The sequence below is a fragment of the Hypanus sabinus genome, chromosome 13 (assembly GCF_030144855.1).
Source record: "Hypanus sabinus isolate sHypSab1 chromosome 13, sHypSab1.hap1, whole genome shotgun sequence".
Taxonomy (NCBI): Eukaryota; Metazoa; Chordata; class Chondrichthyes; order Myliobatiformes; family Dasyatidae; genus Hypanus; species Hypanus sabinus.
Window position 1 is genome coordinate 60,592,816 of NC_082718.1, and position 24,079 is coordinate 60,616,894.

The window sequence follows — 24,079 nt, forward strand, 5'->3', positions numbered from 1 at the left end:
AACTTTGCCTCTAACTTTCACCCAGCCCTTAAATTCACTTGGTCCATCTCGGACAGTTTTCTCTCGGTCTCCACCCCTGGAGACAGACTATCCACTGACATCTTCTACAAACTCACTGACTCCCATAACTATCTTGACTATACCTCTTCCCACCCTGCCCAATGCAAAAATACCATTCCCTATTCCCAGTTCCCCCGTCTCCGCCGCATCTGCTCCCAGGATGAGGCTTTCCGTTCCAGGACTTCTCAAATGTCCTCTTTCTTTCAGGATCGTGGTTTCCCTTCTGGCGTCATCAAAAATGCCCTCACCCGCATCTCCTCCACTTCCCGCACTTCTGCCCTTAACCCATCCTTCCGTCACCACAACAGGGACAGGGTTCCCCTTGTCCTCAGCTACCACCCCACCAGCCTCCGGATCCAATATATTATCCTCTGCAACTTCCGCCACCTTCAACAAGACCCCACCACTAAGGACAACTTTCCCTCCCTACCCCTCTCAGCTTTTCGCAGGGTTCATTCCCTCCGCGACTGCCTGGTCCACACGTCCCTCCCCACAGATCTCCCACCTGGTACTCATCCCTGCAAGTGTAAGTGCTACACCTGTCCCTACACCTCCTCTCTTACCATCATTCGGGGCCCCAAACAGTCCTTCCAGGTGAGGCAAAACTTCACCTGCGAGTCTGCTGGAGTCATCTATTGCATCCGGTGCGGCCTCCTCTACATCGGCGAGACCCGACGCAGATTGGGGGACCGCTTCATCGAGCACCTCCGCTCCCTCCGTCACAACAGACAGGACCTCCCGGTTGCCACCCACTTCAACACTACCTCTCATTCCCATCTAGGTATGTCCATAAATGGCCTCTTCTACTGCCATGATGAGGCCAAACTCAGGTTGGAGGAGCAACACCTCATCTACCATCCGGGTAGCCTCCAGCCTGGTGGTATGAACATTGAATTCTCCAACTTCTGGTAATTCCCCCCCCCCCCCCCCTTCCCCTATCCCAGGTCCCTCTCTGCCTCTCTCCCCTTTCAACTTTCTGATTCTTTATCTCTACAGTTCTTTCATGCTTATCCCCTCCCCCCCTTTATCTTTCCTCTGATTGGTTCTCCACCTGGCGCCTCTAGCCCTTCCCTCTCCCCTATCTCTACTACTGGGCCTCGGCCCTCTCTTCCCGCCCCATTCCTGATGAAGGGTCTTGGCCTGAAACGTTGGCTACTCTTTTCTCACAGATGCTGCCTGACCTGCTGAGTTCTTCCAGCATTGTGTACGTTTTCTTTCATCCTAACATAACAGTGCGTTTCCTGCCGCCTAACACAACATCGCTTGTTCAACCACTTGACCAAGGTGTGATCCACATTCAAGGTGTATTTTTTTTTAACGACGAACTATCTCTCAGATGCTGCAAGCAACAGACAATTTTGAAAATCCCGGGAGTTTACCAACGGTGAGGGAATGGCAGAAGTCGGAACACTTGGCACAAATGGCGATGGACATGGACCAAGTTTAGAACGGAGTCAGCATTTCAGTTGCTCCCTGCCGTCAACCCTTCTTCCCTAACAAGCAAATCTATGCTGAAAAACAAAATGCTGCCAAGCAAACAACCCTCACCACTTTCTTCAAACCGGTGCCAGCAGTCCCAAGAGTTCTGTGAGTCTTCCTTCACCCCTTGCTGTGCTTGATATGATCCCGACTCCACAACCATCCATGCACCTAATCCACGTAAAGCTGCCCGACACCACAACAACCACTCATCTCCCAGAGCGAACACACTTGCCACTGTTGGTGAGTACTCTACACCCTAGTATGTTAACCTTCTATGATTTATTAAGTTGAATATTACCTTAAATTGATGAAATATAATACAAATGTTGCCTTTGTGGTACAGCTTTTGTGTCGTAGAGGTATGGAAATGTGAATAAATTACAGATAAAACATATTTAGGAAGCCCTCTGGAACACATCCCTATTTTCTCCATTTAAAGAATTATTGTTCCATTTAAAGAAATCTATGGTTGTATTCCATTAGAAAAAATTACTTATAATTTAAGAGATAAATATGAAACATTTTTGAAAATTTGGAGCCCTTATTTACAAAAGATAGGATTAAATATATAGATGCTTTTAAGATGAAACAATTGGTTATTAGGGGAAAGAAATAAATATACATATTAAAATTATTACGAACTCCATGGAGCATGTGGAGATCTTCCAACCACCAGGCATTCTTTCTTTCTTTCTTTCTTTCTTTCTTTCTTTTTTTTCTAAGGGGCAGTTAGGGGGGAGGGGTTAAGGGGAGGGGGTATGGGTTATATACATTGTTTTTTTCATACTTTGTAATCATTTAAAAATGCAATAAAAAATTATTTAAAAAAAAAAAAAAAAAGAATTATTCACATTATGCGCCGACTGCAAGGAACGTATCCCCCGCATATAACGAGGAGAGGGTGTACTATTTATGCTACTATTCCTCCTATGCTTTCGATGTACCAGATAGCGCCTAACAAGTGCTTAGACCTTCCCTGGACTTTGTAGATTTACATTCTCTGATCAATTCGCTTTCTCTGCCAGTAAACTACACTGCAAAGCAACTCTTGGTCCCGCCTTGTAAGGTCTACAACGACTTCACCACGATCTAATTACTGGCTCGCTTTTTCGTTAAGGACACACTAAGCACCTCTTTTACCGCTACTGTTCGAGGACTCCTTATGCAAAGGCAAAAAAAAAAAACAGCTGCCCAAAACAAGGGATAGGCTGGTGAAAAATTCCTTTGCAGCCCCTATAAGGCGACCAAACACAAGTTATGTAGCAGCTGAGTCCAAAATTTAAAACAGAGCAAAAGAACGCTACACACCAAACCTTTTTCTCACTCTCTCACACTCTCCCAAACTGTGCACACAACACAGTAGGGCCGGAGCCCGCTGCACCAGACCAGCTCCAGCTCAACGCAAAAGTGTCGTCTGTCTACGATAAATCATCCCCCTCTTGGCATCCATCCACCCTCTGTCTGCTCCAGTGAAACGCCACATATTTGCACGGATGTGCATCAGGACCCCGATCAGATTGGGTCACACTTGGCCAGCAAGTATGAGATGAGCCAACACATTGTGTTTGACTTTGGGGGAGGACTGATGCCAGAGTAATTCTGTTCCTGGCCACCGCTGCTGTTCCAAGCATTACCAGAAGGTAAACCAGACCATTCATAACATTTATCCAGCCCCCAAATGATCCTTCAAACTAGTGTCAACTTTAACATCAAGATGTCACCTTGTCTGAGTTCTCATCTCTGGTTTAGAGACAAGCAACATTTGAGCAGGTCATTCGGCTCATCATCTCTGATGGAACCAGTCCATAAGCAACTCGTATTAATCCCCAAGAGCTACTGCACTGTAGGTACAGTGCCATGCAAAAGGCTTAGGCACATATATATAGCTCTGGTGACTTTTGTATAATGATTCAAATCTCCTCCTGATAGCCTTTCACTGACCTTTCATCCAAAATGCTGTACATACCTCAAATTATTCCAAAGCCCACATCTTCAATGACTCTTCAGCCTCTACTATCTCCCTTATTGTCACCCTCCTGTCTGCAACCTAGCCCAACCCGACAAGCCTTTTAGTTCTTGTTCTGACCCTCCCGTACAATCAGCCTGATCTGGAAATGGTGCCACATCAAGTGGCTGTATCTTCACTAGACCTTGAGCCTCCCCCCATTGAGGACATCTTCGAAAGGCAAATCCTTAAGATGGTGACGTCCATCATTAAGGACCCTCACAAGCCAGGACCTGCCCTTTTCTCATTTACTCCCATCAGAGAGGAAGTACAAGAGCCTGAACTTTTGGAACACCTTCTTCTCCATCAGATTTCTGAACAGAGAATGAACCCATGAACACTAACTCATTACTGTTGCTCTCTTCTTTGACTACTTATTTTTTTTAAAAACATATACATATATTTCTTATTGCAAGTTATAGCCTGTACTGCTGTCATGGAAGAACAAATCTGATGGCACTTGCCACTGAAAATTAACCCAATTCTGGTAATTCTGAAACAGTATTCTCCCTCCGCAGAAGCTGCCTGGCCCGCTGAGTTCGCCCAGCAGCTTACATTTTTTATACCAGGTTTCCAACACTTCAGCCCACTTCCCCGTTTGCTGCCCAAACACAGGATTCTGTTATAGTGCACAAGACATGATACCTTTTGGGAAAGCTCCATTTTCAAGTCCTTCAGCTGGGCCTCGTACTGCTGTCTCTGCTGCTCCTGAGATTCCAGGGATCCCTTCAGCGTTGCCTGCAGCTGCTGCTCGGCCCTCTGCTTCTCGGTCAGCTGCTCCTGCAGCCTGCAGACATCTGCCGCTGACCTGTCAGCATTCATCTTCAGCTGCTGCTTGGTCCAAAGGAAGAATGATCAACAGCTGAAATCATACTCACTCAACACATTCAAAAGGATCTGCCTTTTGCAGATGTCCTCGATGGTGTGTCGTGGGAGTACACAGACGATGGAAAAAAGCGAGCTGGCTGCTGGCTGTGTGTCCAGAGACCCGAGTCCCTTGGGCACAGAGCTCAGAAAAATCAACGCAACAGTCTTTTAACATCGTAAACCAGCGAGTTGTTTGTTATGTCTCCCCTCTCGCTGTGAAACGGGGACACCATTTTTTTCCCTTATTAGGGAGAGAGAGTGAGCCTGTGGTATGTCGAATATCAGGTGAACGAGTAGTCTTTGGGGTAGTATAAGTCTGTGTCTTTATTGATATTTTGCTGCACACTTGAGTGCTCGGTGGAGAGTGCTGAGGCTTTTTTTGCTGGTGGTGAAGGGGGGATTGTTGCTTTGCTGCTGCTTATGCATGGGAGGGAGGAGCTGGGGGGACTTTGGGGTTCTCACATTTTAACTGTCATTCATTCTTTGGGGCACTTCTCTGTTTTTGTGGATGTTTGCGAAGCAAAAGAATTTCAGGATGGATATTGTATGCATTTCTCTGACATTAAATTGAACATTCCCTCCATCCCCAGCAGCCCCGACCTGGTGCATTACATACATATGTACCTGTTAGGCATGGCAGGACATTCAGCCCCTCTGGACCTTACCAGACCCTCTCCTCTGTATTACCGATAAATTCTTTGCTTAACAAGAATCTATCTGCCTCAGCCTTAAAAATACTCGAAGGCTCTCAGAGAAAACATTCCAGACTTCCCAGCCCTTGGAAGAGAAGAATCCCACCTCAGTTCACCTTTTTCCATGGATGAAAGGAAAATGGAGAGTTATGGGCTGCGTAGGAGGGAAGGGATAGACTGATGGTGGAGTAGGTTAAAAGGTGGTGGGATAGTGAGCCTGTACTGTTCCACGTCCTGCTCATTTCTAAACTGACCCGCCACCCTCCCCAATTCTAAATTGTGCTACACCCACCCTAACAAGACCCCTCCATGCTTCAGTTAAACCTGTTCTCATTTGCCTCAGCTGCAGTGGATAAAGGGCCTTCAGCCCATCCAGTCCATGCTGACCTGATCTTTTGACTCGTCCCATTACCTACACAGACCATATCCCTCCATACCCCTCTGATCCATCTATATATACAAACCTCTTAAATGTGACAACCCAAACTGCATCCACCACTTCCACTGGCAGTTTGTCCCACACTTGCAACACCCTCTAAGTGAAGTAGCTCCCCTCCCCTCAGATTCTTCTTGAGCAGTTTACCCTCCATTTTACCTCTATTTCTAGTCCCACCCCACCCAGCCTGAGGGGAAAAATGTCTGCATGTATTCACCCTGTCTATACCCCTCCCACTCTTTGTAATATCTCTCGTCATTCTCCTGCACTCCAGGGAATAAGGTCCTCAGCTATTCAACCAATCCATTCAACTGAGGGAAAGAGAATTGCAGTGTTAAAGGATTAACTGGGAAGCTGGTCTCCTCTCATGCATTGAGAGGCTGCTTCCCTCCCCCAGACTCACAACAGCTTCCAATAAAAGCCCAATAACAACTACAAACGACCCTGAAGGACGATGGGATGAATAAATTAAGAGCTGTTGATTTGAACGAAGTGACTCTGGCAGGGTTTAAGATTAAAGCGGATAAACACTGAGAAATGGAGACTACATGCTTAATGGCTGGCATGGACACCATGAGCTGAAAGGCCCATTTTGATCTGTATAACTCGATGACAAACACAGGATCACTAAAGATAAGGTATGAGATCCAGGATGTGGTGACCAGTGACTAAAAGGAAGCTGTTAAGGTCGAGAGAAGTCAATAAAAGAATCCAACACCAATCCAACTTTCATTTAGGGTTAACAGCAAAACATGGCCAACTCCAGATGTTTACCTGTTCCATCAGCAATGCTAGGCCTGGACTGGCCATTCCCACATATCCAACACTGACTGGGACTAATACTTTGCTTTCCTGTTCAGTTAACCACCGCTTATTTCTGCCATCAAAGAACTTTTCTCTTTTTCCATGTCCCATGTAAACCAGTCAGGGACTGAACCCCCTCCCCAATGTGCATTTGCAAACTGGCACAGACCCACCAACACCAGTCCAACCACCTTGCTCACCTCTTCTTTCTGCTGCACCAAGGTCTTCAGCTCATTCACCTCGTTGGTCGCATTCTCAAACTTCCTCTGCAGCCCTTGCTTGACTTGCTCATGCAATCTTTCCTAAACAAAAGGGAATGGGGACACATTACTTCAAAAGCATTCAGGCCACCTAAAAACAATGTGGTGGAGGAGACTCACCTCTCCTACCTTTACACCTTCGCAAATTCAAGCCATACTCTGAGCTTTGAAAGTGGTTAGGAAAGGTACACAGAACATAGTACAGGCTCTTCAGCCTATGTTGTGTCAACCTTTTATCCTAACTCCAAGGCTAATCCAAATTTCCCTCCCCCATCTTTATTCCATGTGCCTATCTAATTTGAGATATTTATCTCAAATGTACTTCCTCTATCGCTAAACCTGGCAGAGTGTTCCACGCACTTACCACGCTCTATGTAAAAACACCTATCTCAGTCATCTCCCTATACTTTCCTCTAATCACCTTAACATTATGTCTCTTTATATTAGTCACTTCATTCCTAGGATAATGTGCCTGGCTCTCAACCTGATCTATGCATCTTATCATGTTGAACACATCTATCAAGTCACCTCTCTTCCTCCACTCCAAAGAGAAACGCTCTAGCTCACTCAACCTTTCCTCAAAAATCATGCTGACTAATTCAGACTGCATCCTGGTAACTCTCCTCTGCACCCTTTCTAAAGCTCCCACATCCTTCCTATAATTGGATTGGAGGCAAGATGGTGGAGCATACACATGCAGCGAACTCTCCGGGGCCAACTAAAGGTGCTTTTTTTCTTTGTTAAATGCATTTTAAGATATAGTAAGCTATTCTTGACTGCAATAACTATGTGCACAGCAGGCCTACAGCATCAGTGAGCTGCTCATTGTGTAGAATAGCTGGCTGGTAGTTCAGAGGAAGCGGGCCCGTTTCTCTTTTGTGCTGAGGCAGCAGCACTGCCTCACTTGTGGTGAGGATTAGGCCTCAATCCTCAGGCTTGCGTCGTAGCGCAGTGTCTGTACTCAGTTGGTGTGGCCTTTCCCATTGGTGCTGCCCTCCAGTGTTAGGTTGGTGGAATTCCAGGGTGGATCCTTCCATTTGTGGGACTTGTCTCTCAGGGACTAAAAATGTGTTTTCTTACGTGACTGTGTTCTTTTTTCATCCTTTCTAGTTATTTTGAATGTACTGGTATGTTTTTGCACCTCGGCCCCAAGGAACACTGTCTCATTTGGTTGTATCCATGTATAGTTTGAATGACAATTAAACTTGATTTAATTTGATAATAAGACCAGAAGTGAACACAATATTCCAAGGGTGGTCTTGTAGCGGTGTGCTACAAGCAGCGCTAAAATTACGACACGGAGTCGGTAACTGCAGTCGAAGGAAAAACTTTATTCGAAAACTTCAGCCTCACTTTTAAGCCTCTGTCAACCGGCCCCCCATGGCGAAGAGGCTCCAAAGCTCTGTGCTCGCAAACCCCCGTAGGCTATCTAATTGTGAGTCGGTTCGGATACGCTAGGAAATGAGGCGCTACATAACCCCCCCCCAGAACCGGCGATACACCCCCCAATGTCCACAGCCTGGGCCAGAACCTGCTTGGGAGGTCGGCCTCTGCGCCGAGGCGCCGGAAACTCGGCCGGTTGCGCCAGGTCCACATGGGCCGGCTTGAGGCGGTCCACCGTGAAAACCTCCTCCTTCCCCCCAACGTCCAGCACGAACGTGGACCCGTTGTTCCGGAGCACCGTAAACGGCCCCTCGTATGGCCGCTGCAGCGGTGGCCGATGCCCGCCCCTTCGCACAAACACAAACTTACAGTTCCGTAGGTCTTTGGGTACGCAGGTCGGGTGCCGCCCATGCTGTGAAGTGGGTATGGGGGCCAGGTTACCGAGCTTCTCGCGAAGTCTGCCCAGGACTGCAGCGGGTTCTTCCTCTTGCCCCCTCGGGGCTGGTAGGAACTCCCCGGGGACGGCCAGGGGCGCGCCGTATACCAACTCGGCCGACGAGGCGTGCAGGTCGTCCTTGGGCGCTGTGCGGATGCCGAGAAGGACCCAGGGAAGCTCGTCCGCCCAGTTGGCTCCTCGCAGGCGGGCCATGAGGGCCGACTTCAGGTGACGGTGGAAACGCTCCACTAGCCCGTTCGACTGTGGGTGGTAGGCAGTGGTGTGGTGCAGCTGAGTCCCCAAAAGGCTGGCCATAGCTGACCACAGGCTGGAGGTGAACTGGGCGCCTCTGTCGGAGGTAATGTGGGCTGGTACACCAAAGCGGGATATCCAGGTGGCGAGCAGGGCTCGGGCGCAAGATTCGGAGGTGGTGTCGGTGAGCGGGACCGCCTCTGGCCATCTTGTGAACCGGTCCACGATAGTCAGGAGGTAACGCGCTCCGCGCGACACTGGCAGGGGGCCCACAATATCCACATGAATGTGGTCGAAACGCCGGTGGGCGGGATGGAACTGCTGCGGTGGGGCTTTGGTGTGCCGCTGAACCTTGGCCGTCTGGCAGTGCATGCACGTTCTGGCCCATTCACTGACCTGTTTGCGGAGACCGTGCCAAACGAACCTGCTGGAAACCAGCCGGACAGTTGTCCGGATGGAGGGATGCGCCAAGTTATGAATGGAGTCGAAAACACGTCGCCGCCAGGCTGCGGGGACGACCGGACGGGGCTGGCCGGTGGCGACGTCACAGAGTAGGGTCCTCTCACCTGGGCCCACGGGGAAGTCCTGGAGCTGCAAACCAGAGACTGCAGTCCTGTAACTCGGAATCTCCTCATCTACCTGCTGTGCCTCTGCCAGTGCCTCAAAGTCTACCCCTTGGGAAAGGGCATGAACGGTAGGGCGAGAGAGCGCATCCGCCACGACATTGTCCTTACCCGAGACGTGCCGGACATCCGTTGTGTATTCAGAGATGTAGGACAGGTGGCGTTGCTGGCGGGATGACCAGGGGTCGGATGCTTTCGTAAACGCAAAGGTAAGCGGTTTGTGGTCCGTGAACGCGGTGAAGGGCCGACCTTCTAGGAAGTACCTGAAATGCCGGATTGCCAGGTAGAGCGCCAACAGTTCCCGGTCAAAAGCACTGTACTTGAGCTCGGGTGGCCGCAGGTGTTTGCTGAAAAACGCCAGGGGTTGCCAGCGACCTGCGATGAGCTGCTCCAGCACCCCACCGACTGCCGTGTTTGATGCGTCCACTGTGAGGGCGGTAGGGGCGTCCATTCTGGGATGTATTAGCATTGTGGTGTTCGCCAAAGCTTCCTTCGTTTGAACGAAAGCGGCGGCGGACTCCTCGTCCCAGGTAATGTTCTTGCTCGGACCCGACATCAGGGCGAACAGGGGGCGCATGATCCGGGCAGCTGAAGGGAGGAAGCGGCGGTAGAAATTGACCATACCTACGAATTCCTGAAGGCCTTTGATCGTGGTGGGTCGGGGGAAGTGGCGGACCGCATCTACCTTAGCGGGCAGAGGGGTTGCCCCGTCTTTAGTAATCCTGTGGCCCAGGAAGTCAATGGTATCAAGTCCGAACTGGCATTTGGCAGGGTTGATTGTAAGACCGTACTCACTCAGTCGGGCGCAGAGTTGACGGAGGTGGGACAGATGCTCCTGACGACTGCCGCTGGCTATGAGGATGTCATCCAAATAGATGAACGCGAAGTCCAGGTCCCGTCCCACCGCGTCCATTAACCGCTGGAACGTCTGTGCGGCATTCTTCAGGCCGAACGGCATGCGGAGGAACTCGAAGAGGCCAAACGGGGTGATGAGAGCCGTTTTGGGGACGTCGTCAGGATGCATCGGGATTTGATGGTACCCTCGGACAAGGTCGACCTTGGAGAAGATCCGGGCGCCGTGCAGGTTTGCCGCAAAGTCCTGAATGTGCGGCACAGGGTAGCGGTCCGGTGTGGTAGCCTCGTTCAGCCTGCGGTAGTCGCCGCACGGTCTCCAGCCCCCCGTCGCTTTGGGCACCATGTGCAGGGGGGAAGCCCAGGGGCTGTCGGACCGCCGGATGATCCCCAATTCCTCCATTCTCTGGAACTCCTCCTTCGCCAGTCGGAGCTTGTCCGGGGGAAGCCGCCGAGCACGGGCATGGAGGGGTGGTCCCTGTGTCGGGATGTGGTGCTGTACGCCGTGCCTGGGCATGGCTGCTGTGAACTGCGGTGCCAGAACCGATGGGAACTCCGCCAGGACCCTGGTGAAATCGTTGTCGGACAGCGTGATGGAGCCGAGGTGAGGGGCTGGCAACTGGGGCGCGCCCAGGGAGAACGTCTGAAAGGTCTCGGCGTGTACCAGTCTCTTCCTGGGCAGGTCAACCAGCAGGCTGTGAGCCCGCAAAAAATCCGCACCCAGAAGCGGTTGGGCTACGGCGGCCAGTGTGAAGTCCCACGTGAACTGGCTGGGGCCGAACAGTAGCTGCACCTGACGGGTGCCATAGGTCCTTACTGTGCTGCCATTCACGGCCCTCAGGGGGGGACCCGGTGCCCTGCTGCGGGTGTCGTAACTCGTCGGAGGTAAAACGCTGATCTCAGCCCCAGTATCGACCAAAAACCGGCGTCCCGACCTTCTATCCCACACATACAGGAGGCTATCCCGATGGCCAGCCGCCGTAGCCATCAGCGGCGGCTGGCCCTGGCGTTTCCCGGGAACTTGCAGGGCGGGCGGCAACGGCGGGCTTCTGCGCCCCACTGCTGGTGGTAGAAGCACCAGTGGTCATTGGGCCGGGGGTTAGTGGGCTCTGCGGCCGGGCCTGGACTGGTTTGCTGCCGGGAGCGTGGCTGGGAGATCTGTGCGATGGACGCCCCGCTCACCTTTTTGGCGTTCCACAGCAAGTCCGCCCGGGCTGCCACCTTCCGGGGGTCACTGAAATCCGCGTCGGACAGCAGCAGGCGTATGTCCTCGGGCAGCTGCTCCAGGAATGCCTGCTCAAACATGAGGCCTGTGTGTCCCTCGGCCAGAGACAACATCTCATTCATTAAAGCCGATGGAGGTCTGTCGCCCAAGCCATCCAGGTGCAGTAAACGGGCAGCCCGCTCGCGCCGTGAGAGTCCGAAAGTCCTGAGGAGCAGGGCTTTGAATTCCGTGTACTTGCCGTCTGCCGGGGGCGACTGTACGAACTCCGCGACCTGGGCAGCTGTGTCCTGGTCGAGGGAGCCCACCACGTAGTAGTAGCGGGTGTCTTCTGAGGTGATCCGGCGAACGTGGAATTGGGCTTCGGCTTGCTGGAACCATAGGTCCGGGCGCTGTGTCCAGAAACCCGGCAGTTTCAACGAAACCGCATGAACAGAGGCGGCGTCGGTCATTTCTGGTCCAAAAATCGTTTGGACCGTCGGGGTCACCAATTGTAGCGGTGTGCTACAAGCAGCGCTAAAATTACGACACGGAGTCGGTAACTGCAGTCGAAGGAAAAACTTTATTCGAAAACTTCAGCCTCACTTTTAAGCCTCTGTCAACCGGCCCCCCATGGCGAAGAGGCTCCAAAGCTCTGTGCTCGCAAACCCCCGTAGGCTATCTAATTGTGAGTCGGTTCGGATACGCTAGGAAATGAGGCGCTACAGTCTAACCAAAGTTTTATAGAGCTGCATTATTACCTCGTGGCACTTGAACTCAATCTCTTGACTAATGAAGGCCAACACACCATACACCTTCTCAACAAACTTATCAACTTGTGTGGTAACTTTACGGACCCAATAGATGTGGATCCCAAGATCCCTCTGTTGCTCCACACTGAAAGAATTCTGCCATTAACCCTGTACTCTGCCTTCAATTTTGACCTTCAAAGTGAATCACTTCACACTTTTCCAGATTGAACTGTATCTGCCACCTCTCAGCCTAGCTCTGCACGCTGTCAGTATCCTGTTACAACTTATAACAACTTTCAAAACTATCCACACCACCACCAAACTTCGAGTCCTCTGTTAACTTGCCAGAACATCCTTCCACTTCTTCATCCAGTTATAAAATTCACAAAGATCAGGGATTCCAGAATGGATCGCTGCAGAACCCCACTGTTTTACTACCATGCCCTGCCTTCTGTGGACCCCATGCCTCCTGAATATCATTGTCAAAGGTGCAGAAATCTCTTCCTTACTTCCAGCAGTCAGGTTTTATAGAGCCAGGTTCTCGGTTACATCAGGGTTAGTTAACTTCTGCTGTGCTCTACTGTTATTTCTATGCTGTGCCATAGAAAGGGTGCAGCAGAGATTTACAAGGATGTTGCCTGGATTGGGGAGCATGCCTTATGAGAATAGGTTGAGTGAACTCAGCCTTTTCTCCTTGGAGCGACGGAGGACGAGAGGTGATCTGATAGAGGTGTACAAGATGATGAGAGGCATTGATTGTGTGGATAGTTGGAGGCTTTTTCCCAAGGCTGAAATGGCTATCATGAGAGGGCACAGTTTTAAGGTGCTCAGAAGTAGGTACAGAGGAGATGTCGGGGTAAGTTTTTTCTTCTTTTTTTTATAAACGCAGAGAGTGGTGAGTGTGTGGAACAGGCTGCCTGCGGCGGTGGTGGAGGCACAAATGATAGGGTCTTTTAAGAGACTCCTGGGCAGGTACATGGAGCTCAGAAAAATTGAGGGCTATGGGTAAGCCTAAGTAGTTCTAAGGTAAGTTCACGTTCGGCACAGCTTTGTGGGCTGAAGGGCCTGTATTGTGCTGTCGGTTTTCTATGTTTCTGTTTCTTTGTTTTGAATATCTAACAAAACAGCTGTAACCACAAGACTTGTACCTCACTCTTCTGCTATCTTGAAAAGTCAGACCCTGATCCAACATCCTTATACCAAATTCCACATGGCAACTCTGCAGAGACGGTGGATCACGTACTAACTGGTTGGGAATGGGAGTGGGGCACTGCCTAAGGCTGACAGTATAGGCTAAGGGATGCCCCTGACCTGGGGGTGGGGCACCGCTTAAGGCTGACAGTATAGGCTAAGGGATGCCCCTGACCTGGAGGTGGGGCACTGCCTAAGGCTGACAGTATAGGCTAAGGGATGCCCCTGACCTGGGGGTGGGGCACCGCTTAAGGCTGACAGTATAGGCTAAGGGATGCCCCTGACCTGGAGGTGGGGCACTGCCTAAGGCTGACAGTATAGGCTAAGGGATGCCCCTGACCTGGAGGTGGGGCACTGCCTAAGGCTGACAGTATAGGCTAAGGGATGCCCCTGACCTGGAGGTGGGGCACCGCCCAAGGCTGACAGTATAGGCTAAGGGATGCCCCTGACCTGGAGGTGGGGCACTGCCCAAGGCTGACAGTATAGGCTAAGGGATGCCCCTGACCTGGAGGTGGGGCACTGCCTAAGGCTGACAGTATAGGCTAAGGGATGCCCCTGACCTGGAGGTGGGGCACTGCCTAAGGCTGACAGTATAGGCTAAGGGATGCCCCTGACCTGGAGGTGGGGCACTGCCTAAGGCTGACAGTATAGGCTAAGGGATGCCCCTGACCTGGAGGTGGGGCACTGCCTAAGGCTGACAGTATAGGCTAAGGGATGCCCCTGACCTGGGGGTGGGGCACCGCTTAAGGCTGACAGTATAGGCTAAGGGATGCCCCTGACCTGGAGGTGGGGCACTGCCCAAGGCTGACAGTATAGGCTAAGGGATGCCCCTGACCTGGAGGTGGGGCACTGCTGAAGGCTGACAGTATAGGCTAAGGGATGCCCCTGACCTGGGGGTGGGGCACTGCTGAAGGCTGACAGTATAGGCTAAGGGATGCCCCTGACCTGGAGGTGGGGCACTGCCCAAGGCTGACAGTATAGGCTAAGGGATGCCCCTGACCTGGGGGTGGGGCACTGCTGAAGGCTGACAGTATAGGCTAAGGGATGCCCCTGACCTGGAGGTGGGGCACTGCTGAAGGCTGACAGTATAGGCTAAGGGATGCCCCTGACCTGGAGGTGGGGCACTGCTGAAGGCTGACAGTATAGGCTAAGGGATGCCCCTGACCTGGGGGTGGGGCACTGCTGAAGGCTGACAGTATAGGCTAAGGGATGCCCCTGACCTGGAGGTGGGGCACTGCCCAAGGCTGACAGTATAGGCTAAGGGATGCCCCTGACCTGGAGGTGGGGCACTGCTGAAGGCTGACAGTATAGGCTAAGGGATGCCCCTGACCTGGGGGTGGGGCACTGCTGAAGGCTGACAGTATAGGCTAAGGGATGCCCCTGACCTGGAGGTGGGGCACTGCCTAAGGCTGACAGTATAGGCTAAGGGATGCCCCTGACCTGGAGGTGGGGCACTGCCCAAGGCTGACAGTATAGGCTAAGGGATGCCCCTGACCTGGAGGTGGGGCACTGCCCAAGGCTGACAGTATAGGCTAAGGGATGCCCCTGACCTGGAGGTGGGGCACTGCCCAAGGCTGACAGTATAGGCTAAGGGATGCCCCTGACCTGGAGGTGGGGCACTGCTGAAGGCTGACAGTATAGGCTAAGGGATGCCCCTGACCTGGAGGTGGGGCACTGCTGAAGGCTGACAGTATAGGCTAAGGGATGCCCCTGACCTGGAGGTGGGGCACTGCTGAAGGCTGACAGTATAGGCTAAGGGATGCCCCTGACCTGGAGGTGGGGCACTGCTGAAGGCTGACAGTATAGGCTAAGGGATGCCCCTGACCTGGAGGTGGGGCACTGCCTAAGGCTGACAGTATAGGCTAAGGGATGCCCCTGACCTGGAGGTGGGGCACTGCCCAAGGCTGACAGTATAGGCTAAGGGATGCCCCTGACCTGGAGGTGGGGCACTGCCCAAGGCTGACAGTATAGGCTAAGGGATGCCCCTGACCTGGAGGTGGGGCACTGCCTAAGGCTGACAGTATAGGCTAAGGGATGCCCCTGACCTGGGGGTGGGGCACTGCCTAAGGCTGACAGTATAGGCTAAGGGATGCCCCTGACCTGGAGGTGGGGCACTGCCTAAGGCTGACAGTATAGGCTAAGGGATGCCCCTGACCTGGAGGTGGGGCACTGCCCAAGGCTGACAGTATAGGCTAAGGGATGCCCCTGACCTGGGGGTGGAGGCACTGCCCAAGGCTGACAGTATAGGCTAAGGGATGCCCCTGACCTGGAGGTGGGGCACTGCCTAAGGCTGACAGTATAGGCTAAGGGATGCCCCTGACCTGGAGGTGGGGCACTGCCCAAGGCTGACAGTATAGGCTAAGGGATGCCCCTGACCTGGGGGTGGAGGCACTGCCCAAGGCTGACAGTATAGGCTAAGGGATGCCCCTGACCTGGGGGTGGAGGCACTGCCCAAGGCTGACAGTATAGGCTAAGGGATGCCCCTGACCTGGGGGTGGAGGCACTGCCCAAGGCTGACAGTATAGGCTAAGGGATGCCCCTGACCTGGAGGTGGGGCACTGCTGAAGGCTGACAGTATAGGCTAAGGGATGCCCCTGACCTGGAGGTGGGGCACTGCTGAAGGCTGACAGTATAGGCTAAGGGATGCCCCTGACCTGGAGGTGGGGCACTGCTGAAGGCTGACAGTATAGGCTAAGGGATGCCCCTGACCTGGAGGTGGGGCACTGCTGAAGGCTGACAGTATAGGCTAAGGGATGCCCCTGACCTGGGGGTGGGGCACTGCTGAAGGCTGACAGTATAGGCTAAGGGATGCCCCTGACCTGGAGGTGGGGCACTGCCCAAGGCTGACAGTATAGGCTAAGGGATGCCCCTGACCTGGAGGTGGGGCACTGCCCAAGGCTGACAGTATAGGCTAAGGGATGCCCCTGACCTGGAGGTGGGGCACTGCCCAAGGCTGACAGTATAGGCTAAGGGATGCCCCTGACCTGGAGGTGGGGCACTGCCCAAGGCTGACAGTATAGGCTAAGGGATGCCCCTGACCTGGAGGTGGGGCACTGCCTAAGGCTGACAGTATAGGCTAAGGGATGCCCCTGACCTGGGGGTGGAGGCACTGCCCAAGGCTGACAGTATAGGCTAAGGGATGCCCCTGACCTGGAGGTGGGGCACTGCTGAAGGCTGACAGTATAGGCTAAGGGATGCCCCTGACCTGGAGGTGGGGCACTGCCCAAGGCTGACAGTATAGGCTAAGGGATGCCCCTGACCTGGAGGTGGGGCACTGCCCAAGGCTGACAGTATAGGCTAAGGGATGCCCCTGACCTGGAGGTGGGGCACTGCCTAAGGCTGACAGTATAGGCTAAGGGATGCCCCTGACCTGGAGGTGGGGCACTGCCCAAGGCTGACAGTATAGGCTAAGGGATGCCCCTGACCTGGAGGTGGGGCACTGCCCAAGGCTGACAGTATAGGCTAAGGGATGCCCCTGACCTGGAGGTGGGGCACTGCCTAAGGCTGACAGTATAGGCTAAGGGATGCCCCTGACCTGGGGGTGGAGGCACTGCCCAAGGCTGACAGTATAGGCTAAGGGATGCCCCTGACCTGGGGGTGGAGGCACTGCCCAAGGCTGACAGTATAGGCTAAGGGATGCCCCTGACCTGGGGGTGGAGGCACTGCCCAAGGCTGACAGTATAGGCTAAGGGATGCCCCTGACCTGGAGGTGGGGCACTGCCTAAGGCTGACAGTATAGGCTAAGGGATGCCCCTGACCTGGAGGTGGGGCACTGCCTAAGGCTGACAGTATAGGCTAAGGGATGCCCCTGACCTGGAGGTGGGGCACTGCCTAAGGCTGACAGTATAGGCTAAGGGATGCCCCTGACCTGGAGGTGGGGCACTGCCTAAGGCTGACAGTATAGGCTAAGGGATGCCCCTGACCTGGAGGTGGGGCACTGCTGAAGGCTGACAGTATAGGCTAAGGGATGCCCCTGACCTGGAGGTGGGGCACTGCTGAAGGCTGACAGTATAGGCTAAGGGATGCCCCTGACCTGGAGGTGGGGCACTGCTGAAGGCTGACAGTATAGGCTAAGGGATGCCCCTGACCTGGAGGTGGGGCACTGCTGAAGGCTGACAGTATAGGCTAAGGGATGCCCCTGACCTGGAGGTGGGGCACTGCTGAAGGCTGACAGTATAGGCTAAGGGATGCCCCTGACCTGGAGGTGGGGCACTGCCTAAGGCTGACAGTATAGGCTAAGGGATGCCCCTGACCTGGAGGTGGGGCACTGCCCAAGGCTGACAGTATAGGCTAAGGGATGCCCCTGACCTGGAGGTGGGGCACTGCCCAAGGCTGACAGTATAGGCTAAGGGATGCCCCTGACCTGGAGGTGGGGCACTGCCCAAGGCTGACAGTATAGGCTAAGGGATGCCCCTGACCTGGAGGTGGGGCACTGCCCAAGGCTGACAGTATAGGCTAAAGCAGGGGTGTCAAACTCATTTTAGGTCACGGGCCGGATTGGGCAAAATGCGACTTTGTGTGCGCCAGATCAGTTGTGCACGTGCCCGTGCTCCCACAGCTTTCATTGCCTACGTTTTTTCAACCTGCTCTCATGTGCCTCAGTCTCTACTATAACTACAAAGGGTTTCACTTTACAAATTTCATTTCTTATGAAAAAGATTGTCTAGCAAGCATTATTTTTATGACTGGTATTAACACAGTCGTAGGCTACAAGAAAGTTGTGATGAGAGAGAGAAAGAAAAAAGATGCTATTTTGGCAAAGATTGTTTTGGGAGCCACACCCTTTCCATTAATAAACCATTTAAAATCGAACATTAGCAGACACAAATGCAGACCTAACGAAACAGATTGTATATGTCAGCTACACAACTGCATCTTATTTTTATTAGCCTGTTTCCAGCAATCAAACTCGGACAATGAACACAGTTAGCCTCTAATCTTTATTGAAGTGATCACATTTACAATAATAGAATAGTCAGAAAATGAAAGAATCACAATATTATGACACTCAGTATTTCATAATGCATTTTGCTTACATGTCGCAGTGCATCGAACAGTGTCACTCATTTTTCAGTTGCTGCTTCCAGACACCTGAGATCTCTTGGCTTTAACCAGCCTGTCAACATCAGGGACCAGTTTCTGGGCAGTTGTGATCTTCATAATGTCATTTAGATGTCTGTGTGTCAGCTGCGAACGCAGTTTGGATTTGTTAATGTTCATTATGGAGAATGCCTGCTCACAGAGATATGTTGTCCTGAACATGCAAAGGATCTTTAAGGCAAAGTCTGTCATCTTGAGGTACATCGGTACCAGGTATTGATAGTTTGAGTCCAGACCCACAGTCTCAAAGCCGAGTTACACTGAATTTCAATTAGTTCCGTTTGGAGTTCTTCCGGAACATCTGATGCTGCGTTGACGGCAAATGGCAAGCAAAATAGTGAGAATTCCTTCTCGAGCTGAGTGAATACTTGGAAACGATTCTGGAACTTCACTTTTCAGCCGTAATATTTTGTCCTTGTACCTGTCCATGTTGTCATTATTCCCATGAGTGACACACACAGACTGCAAAGAGGGGAAATGAGCTGGGTTGCTCCAGGATAGTTGCATCTCCCACAGGCCTAATCTAATTTGAAAGGCACGAATGCTGTCGTAGTATTTCATAACAAGTTTGTTGTAGCCTTGTATGTTAACATCAAGCACGTTTAAGTGCTCGACTATATCCACCAAAAATGCAAGATCATGAAGCCAGTCTGGATCATCCAACTCTGCCACTGGCTTCCCCTTCTTGTTCATGAATAGTCCAATTTCCGCACGTAACTGAAAAACGTTTGAGCACGACCCCTCTGCTCAACCAGCGGACTTCAGTGTGGTAGAGTGGGCCGTGTCCAATGTTACTTTCAGACAAAGGAGTGTCAAGTTGCCAATGGTTGAGTTCTTTGGCTCTAATAAAACTAACCGTTTTGATTACTACATCCATGACATTGTATTAGGAGCCTGAAAATGGACATAACGCCTCTTGGTGTATAATACAATGAAAATTCCAGAATTCCTGCTCTAGATTCTCTGTCTGAACTTTCTCTCTGAGTTTCGCAACAACACCCGCCTTTTTCCCAACTATGGACGGTGCGCCATCTGTTGCCATGCTGACAGCATGACTCCAGCAAACCCCAGTCTGTCCAAGGCCTCAAACCCCAGTCTGTCCAAGGCCTCAACGAGACTGGAGAAAACGTCGTTCGCCGTCATGGTGTTTCTCATGGGCACCATCTCCACAAACTCCTCAGTGACAGTCAAAGATGCATCAACACCACGAATAAATATTCCCAACTGAGCTACATCCGTCACGTCTGTGCTCTCATCAATTGCAATAGAGAAGGCAATAAATGACTTCACTTTGTCTTTTAGTTGACTGTTCAAATCTCCTGCAAGGTCCCTGATTCTCTCTGCCACAGTATTCCCTGACAAGCTGATATACCAGAAGCCTGTCTCTTCTCAGCCACCGTCAGCATGCATGCTTTGATGAACTCCCCCTCTGAGTACGGGTTCTACACAGCAGCTGTTTTGTTGGCAATAATATAGCTGGCCTTGACAGCTCCATCGTGAGTCTCTCGACTTTTGTTGAACACCGATTGCAGTTTTTTCAGAGCTGCTTCAAGCTCGTTTACCTTTTGCATTCTGAGTTGTCCTGCGTACTTGTCATATTTTTCTCCGTGTGATGTCTCATAGTGTCGTTTGATATTGTAATTGTACTCTTTTGCCACAGCCACTTGTTGCGAGTATATCAGACACACAGGTTTGCCATTGACCTCACAGAAGAAAAACTGATCTTTCCAATTATCGTTGAATATCCGACCTTCAATGTCAACTTTTCTTTTCTTGGAAAGCATTTTGAACCACAGCAGCAAACAGTCTCAGCCTTGCTGCAGGTGTTAATTACAAGTCAAGTCAATTGTCGTTTTTTATTGTCACTTCAACCATAACTGCTGGTACAGTACACAGTAAAAACAAGATGAAGTTTTTCAGGTCCATGGTGTTAAATGAACAATACAAAAACTACACTGAACTACATAAACCAACACAAAAACTACACTAGACTACAGACCTACCCAGGACTGCATAAAGTACACAGAACAGCGCAGGCATTACAATAAATAATAAAGAAGATGATAGGCACAGCAGAGGTCAGTGGGTTGGTAGTCCGATGGCTTGGGGGAAAATCTGTTACATAAATAATCAGCTGAATGGCGGCCCCCGGGGTTCCATCAGTTTCTGTACTCCTGCCGAGTATTTTGTTGTCACAGATGTAGTCAATTTAATGTCCATTGGAGAGCAGAATGGACGGGAGAGTCAGCCGGATAGGGCTTGCTTTTTTCCTGGCACGGACTCCTGCCCACTCGCCTCGCTTCCACTTCCTCGCACGCCGCTCACAACGTCCCCACCTCCGGCATGAGGTCACTCCGAGGACTGCAGGCCCGATTCCCTCAGCAAGCAGACATTGGAGAGCAGAACGGACGGGAGAGTCAGCCAGCTAGGGCTTGCTTTTTTCCTAGCACGGACTCCTGCCCACTCGCCTCGCTTCCGCTTCCTCGCACATCGCTTACAACATCCCCACCTCCGGCCACCGGCATGAGGTGACTCTGAATACTGAGTACTCTGTGTGCTTAGACTGTGTCTGACGATGAAAGTGGGGCCCTAGTGGTCTTCAGTGCAGGGTGATAGGTGCTTATGCACGGCGGGTGGCTAACTGCTGCCTATTGTATGGCTGCCATACATATACATAATAAATGGTCATGAATATACATTTCTCCCCCAAATCATCCCGCGGGACGGACTGGACCCTTTTGCGGGCTGGTAGTTTGACAACCCTGGGCTAAAGGGTGCTCCTGACCTGGGGGTGGAGGCACTGCCTAAGGCTGACAGTATAGGCTAAAGGATGCTCCTGACCTGGGGGTGGAGGCACTGCCTAAGGCTGACAGAATAGGCTAAAGGATGCTCCTGACCTGGGGGTGGAGGCACTGCCTAAGGCTGACAGTATAGGCTAAAGGATGCTCCTGACCTGGGGGTGGAGGCACTGCCTAAGGCTGACAGTCTAGGCCGGGGGTCGGCAACGGCTCTTTCATCTCTGTGCTGCGGCTCCCTATGGCTTTGGAAAATAAATGATGAGTATTTAATTAAAATGTATTTTATGTTAGTTTGTTAGTTTTTGAAATGTAATTCGAAATTTGAAGATTATGGTGATCTTGTACAATCTAAATAAAACGTTGTGGCGACCCATTTCCTGGCACATCCGAACCGGCTCACAATTAGCCAGCGTTCAGGCTAAGGGAGATAGCCTGCGGGGGTTTGTGAGTACGTGTCTTTTGGAGCATCCACGCCCATGGGGGGCGGATTGAGGGAGGCTTAAAAGCAAGGCTGTTTAGTTCAAATAAAGTTATCTTTGACTGCAGTTTACCGACTGCGTGTAGCACACCGCTACGTGTTTTTATCGTTATTAATATACGTCACCACTGCCAATGCCTGACACCCGCCAGTGCGCGATTTCTTTAATTTTTCGATCCAAGGTAGGCTAACTATGGAGAATTCTAAAAAAAGAAAAGTGACTGAAGAAAACAGAACGTTTAATGATACGTGGACAGATTCATTTGCTTTCACTGTTGACGAGACTGGTTTACTGGTATGCTTAGTATGCAATGAGAAACTAGCAAACAACAAAAAGTCAAATGTCGCAAGACATTTCCAGAATAAACACGCAGCCTTTGCTCAAAAATATCCGGATGGAGATGAGAGAAAAAAAGCCGTTTCGGAACTGATGCGGAAGGTTGATCTGAGCAAAAATCATTTCAAGAAGTGGATGAAGTCTGGAAAATCAACTACATACGCTAGTTATGTTGCCGCTCAGGAAATAGTCAGGCACGGGAAGCAGTTTACAGATGGTGAATATATAAAAGAATCTTTCATTAAGATTTCAGAACATCTATTCATGGACGTTAAAAACAAGAGTGAAATTGTGCAGAAAATCAGGGATATGCCCCTCTCTGCAAAGACTGTCAAAGACAGAACCATAAAAATGGCAGAAGACATCACAAGACAGCAAATTAAAGACATCAATTCAGCTGTGGCCTACTCGATTGCCTGTGACGAGTCTAAAGACAAAGGTGATATTGAACAAATAGCGCTGTTCTGCTGGTATGTAAACTCTGCCGGGCCACAGGAAGAACTGATTGAGTTGATACCTCTAAAAGACCAAACACGGGGGAAGGACATCTGTGAGGCTGTCTTGAATTGTTTAAGAGCCAAAGGAATAAAGACCACCCACCTGGTGTCAGTAGCTACTGATGGGGCATCAAGTATGACAGGAGTACACAAGGGATTTGTGGCTTTACTGCAGAAGTCGCTGGACAGAAAGCTGCTGACTTTTCACTGCATCTTGCACCAAGAGGCACTGTGTGCTTAAACATTTCCTCCGGAATGCACAGAAGTAATGGATGTTGTCATTCAGATTGTCAATAAAATAATGGCAAAAAGTTTAAATCACCGTCAATTCCGTTTGTTACTGGACGAGCTGGAAAGCGCATATTCTGATCTCCTGCTGCACAACAAAGTCCGGTGGCTGTCCACAGGGGAGGTGCTGAAACGCTTTGTCGCATGTCTGGAAGAAGTGAGAACTTTCCTGGGCAGCAAAGGGCTCACCTCTCCTGAGCTGGAACAGCCAGGGTGGCTGGAAAAGCTACACTTCATGGTAGACATGACAGCGCACCTGAACACGCTGAGCACAGCTCTTCAGGGGAAAGGACGTACAGCCCTACACATGTTGGAGGATGTTTTGGCATTCCAGCGCAAGTTGACAGTGCTTGCCAGAGATTTACAGAAAGGCACATTGTCTCACTTCCCCAATTTGAGAGAGTTCAAACAAGGTCACGACATGATAAATTCGGAGTATTTACATTCTGCAATCATCGCAATGCAAACATCGTTTGGGAAACGCTTCTGTGAGTTCAGAGAGGAAAAAAACACATTATCCTTCCCGGTCACTGCCCTAAGCATCGATCCATCCCTACTGAATACGACTGCATTGGCAGGTGTGAGTCAACCTGACCTTGAGATGGAACTGGCCGACATAGCCGACAAAGACATATGGATGTCCAAGTTTAGACGCTTGACAGCAGACCTTGAAGATGTTGCCTGTCAGAAGGCCGTTCTTGCTCAGAATCACAAATGGAGTGATATTGAAAACCTCCCCAAACCGGACAAACTTGTGTTCGAAACATGGAATGCTATCCCTGACATTTATGTAAACATTAAAAAGTATGCACTTGGAGTCCTGTCGATCTTTGGATCCACATATGTATGTGAGCAGGTGTTCTCCAACATGAACTTTATTAAAAACAAACATCTCGCACACCTCACAGATGACAGCTTGCGATCCTGTGTAAAGATGAAGGTGACGTCATACAGCCCTGATGTGCAGACGCTGTGCGCTGAGGTCCAGGAGCAGAAATCCCATTAACCAAGTATGATAAATATTTTAATTTCCTATTATTTTATGTATATTCATATTTTTTCATTGTTCAGTGAAATAGTCCTTTTATTTTTCAGGTTGACAGCTGGCTGACGTTATTTTTGGTTTGCTGCTGGCGGAAAATTTAAGTTCGGCGTTTTTCATAAATACAAGAAGGACTCAAATAGACGTTGAGTACTTTACTTAAAAGTAACCTTCAACCCAATGTCTTTTTTTCGGAGTTCAAAATGTTTTTGTTGCATGCAGAAATGTAATTTCGTTTTCTCT

General features: G+C 50.8%; 1 protein-coding gene across 3 annotated transcripts in view; it reads right to left on the reverse strand.

Moving 5' to 3' along the window:
• eea1 (early endosome antigen 1) overlaps nucleotides 1-24,079 on the reverse strand; it is a 158,759-nt gene that overhangs the window by 36,925 nt on the left and 97,755 nt on the right. For all 3 annotated transcript variants that reach the window (XM_059987735.1, XM_059987733.1, XM_059987734.1), the window contains 2 exons: nucleotides 6,547-6,648; nucleotides 4,193-4,378 (listed from right to left, as the gene is read on the reverse strand). In XM_059987735.1, the coding sequence (XP_059843718.1) occupies nucleotides 4,193-4,378; nucleotides 6,547-6,648 (288 nt within the window). The remainder of the gene's footprint in view (nucleotides 1-4,192; nucleotides 4,379-6,546; nucleotides 6,649-24,079) is intronic.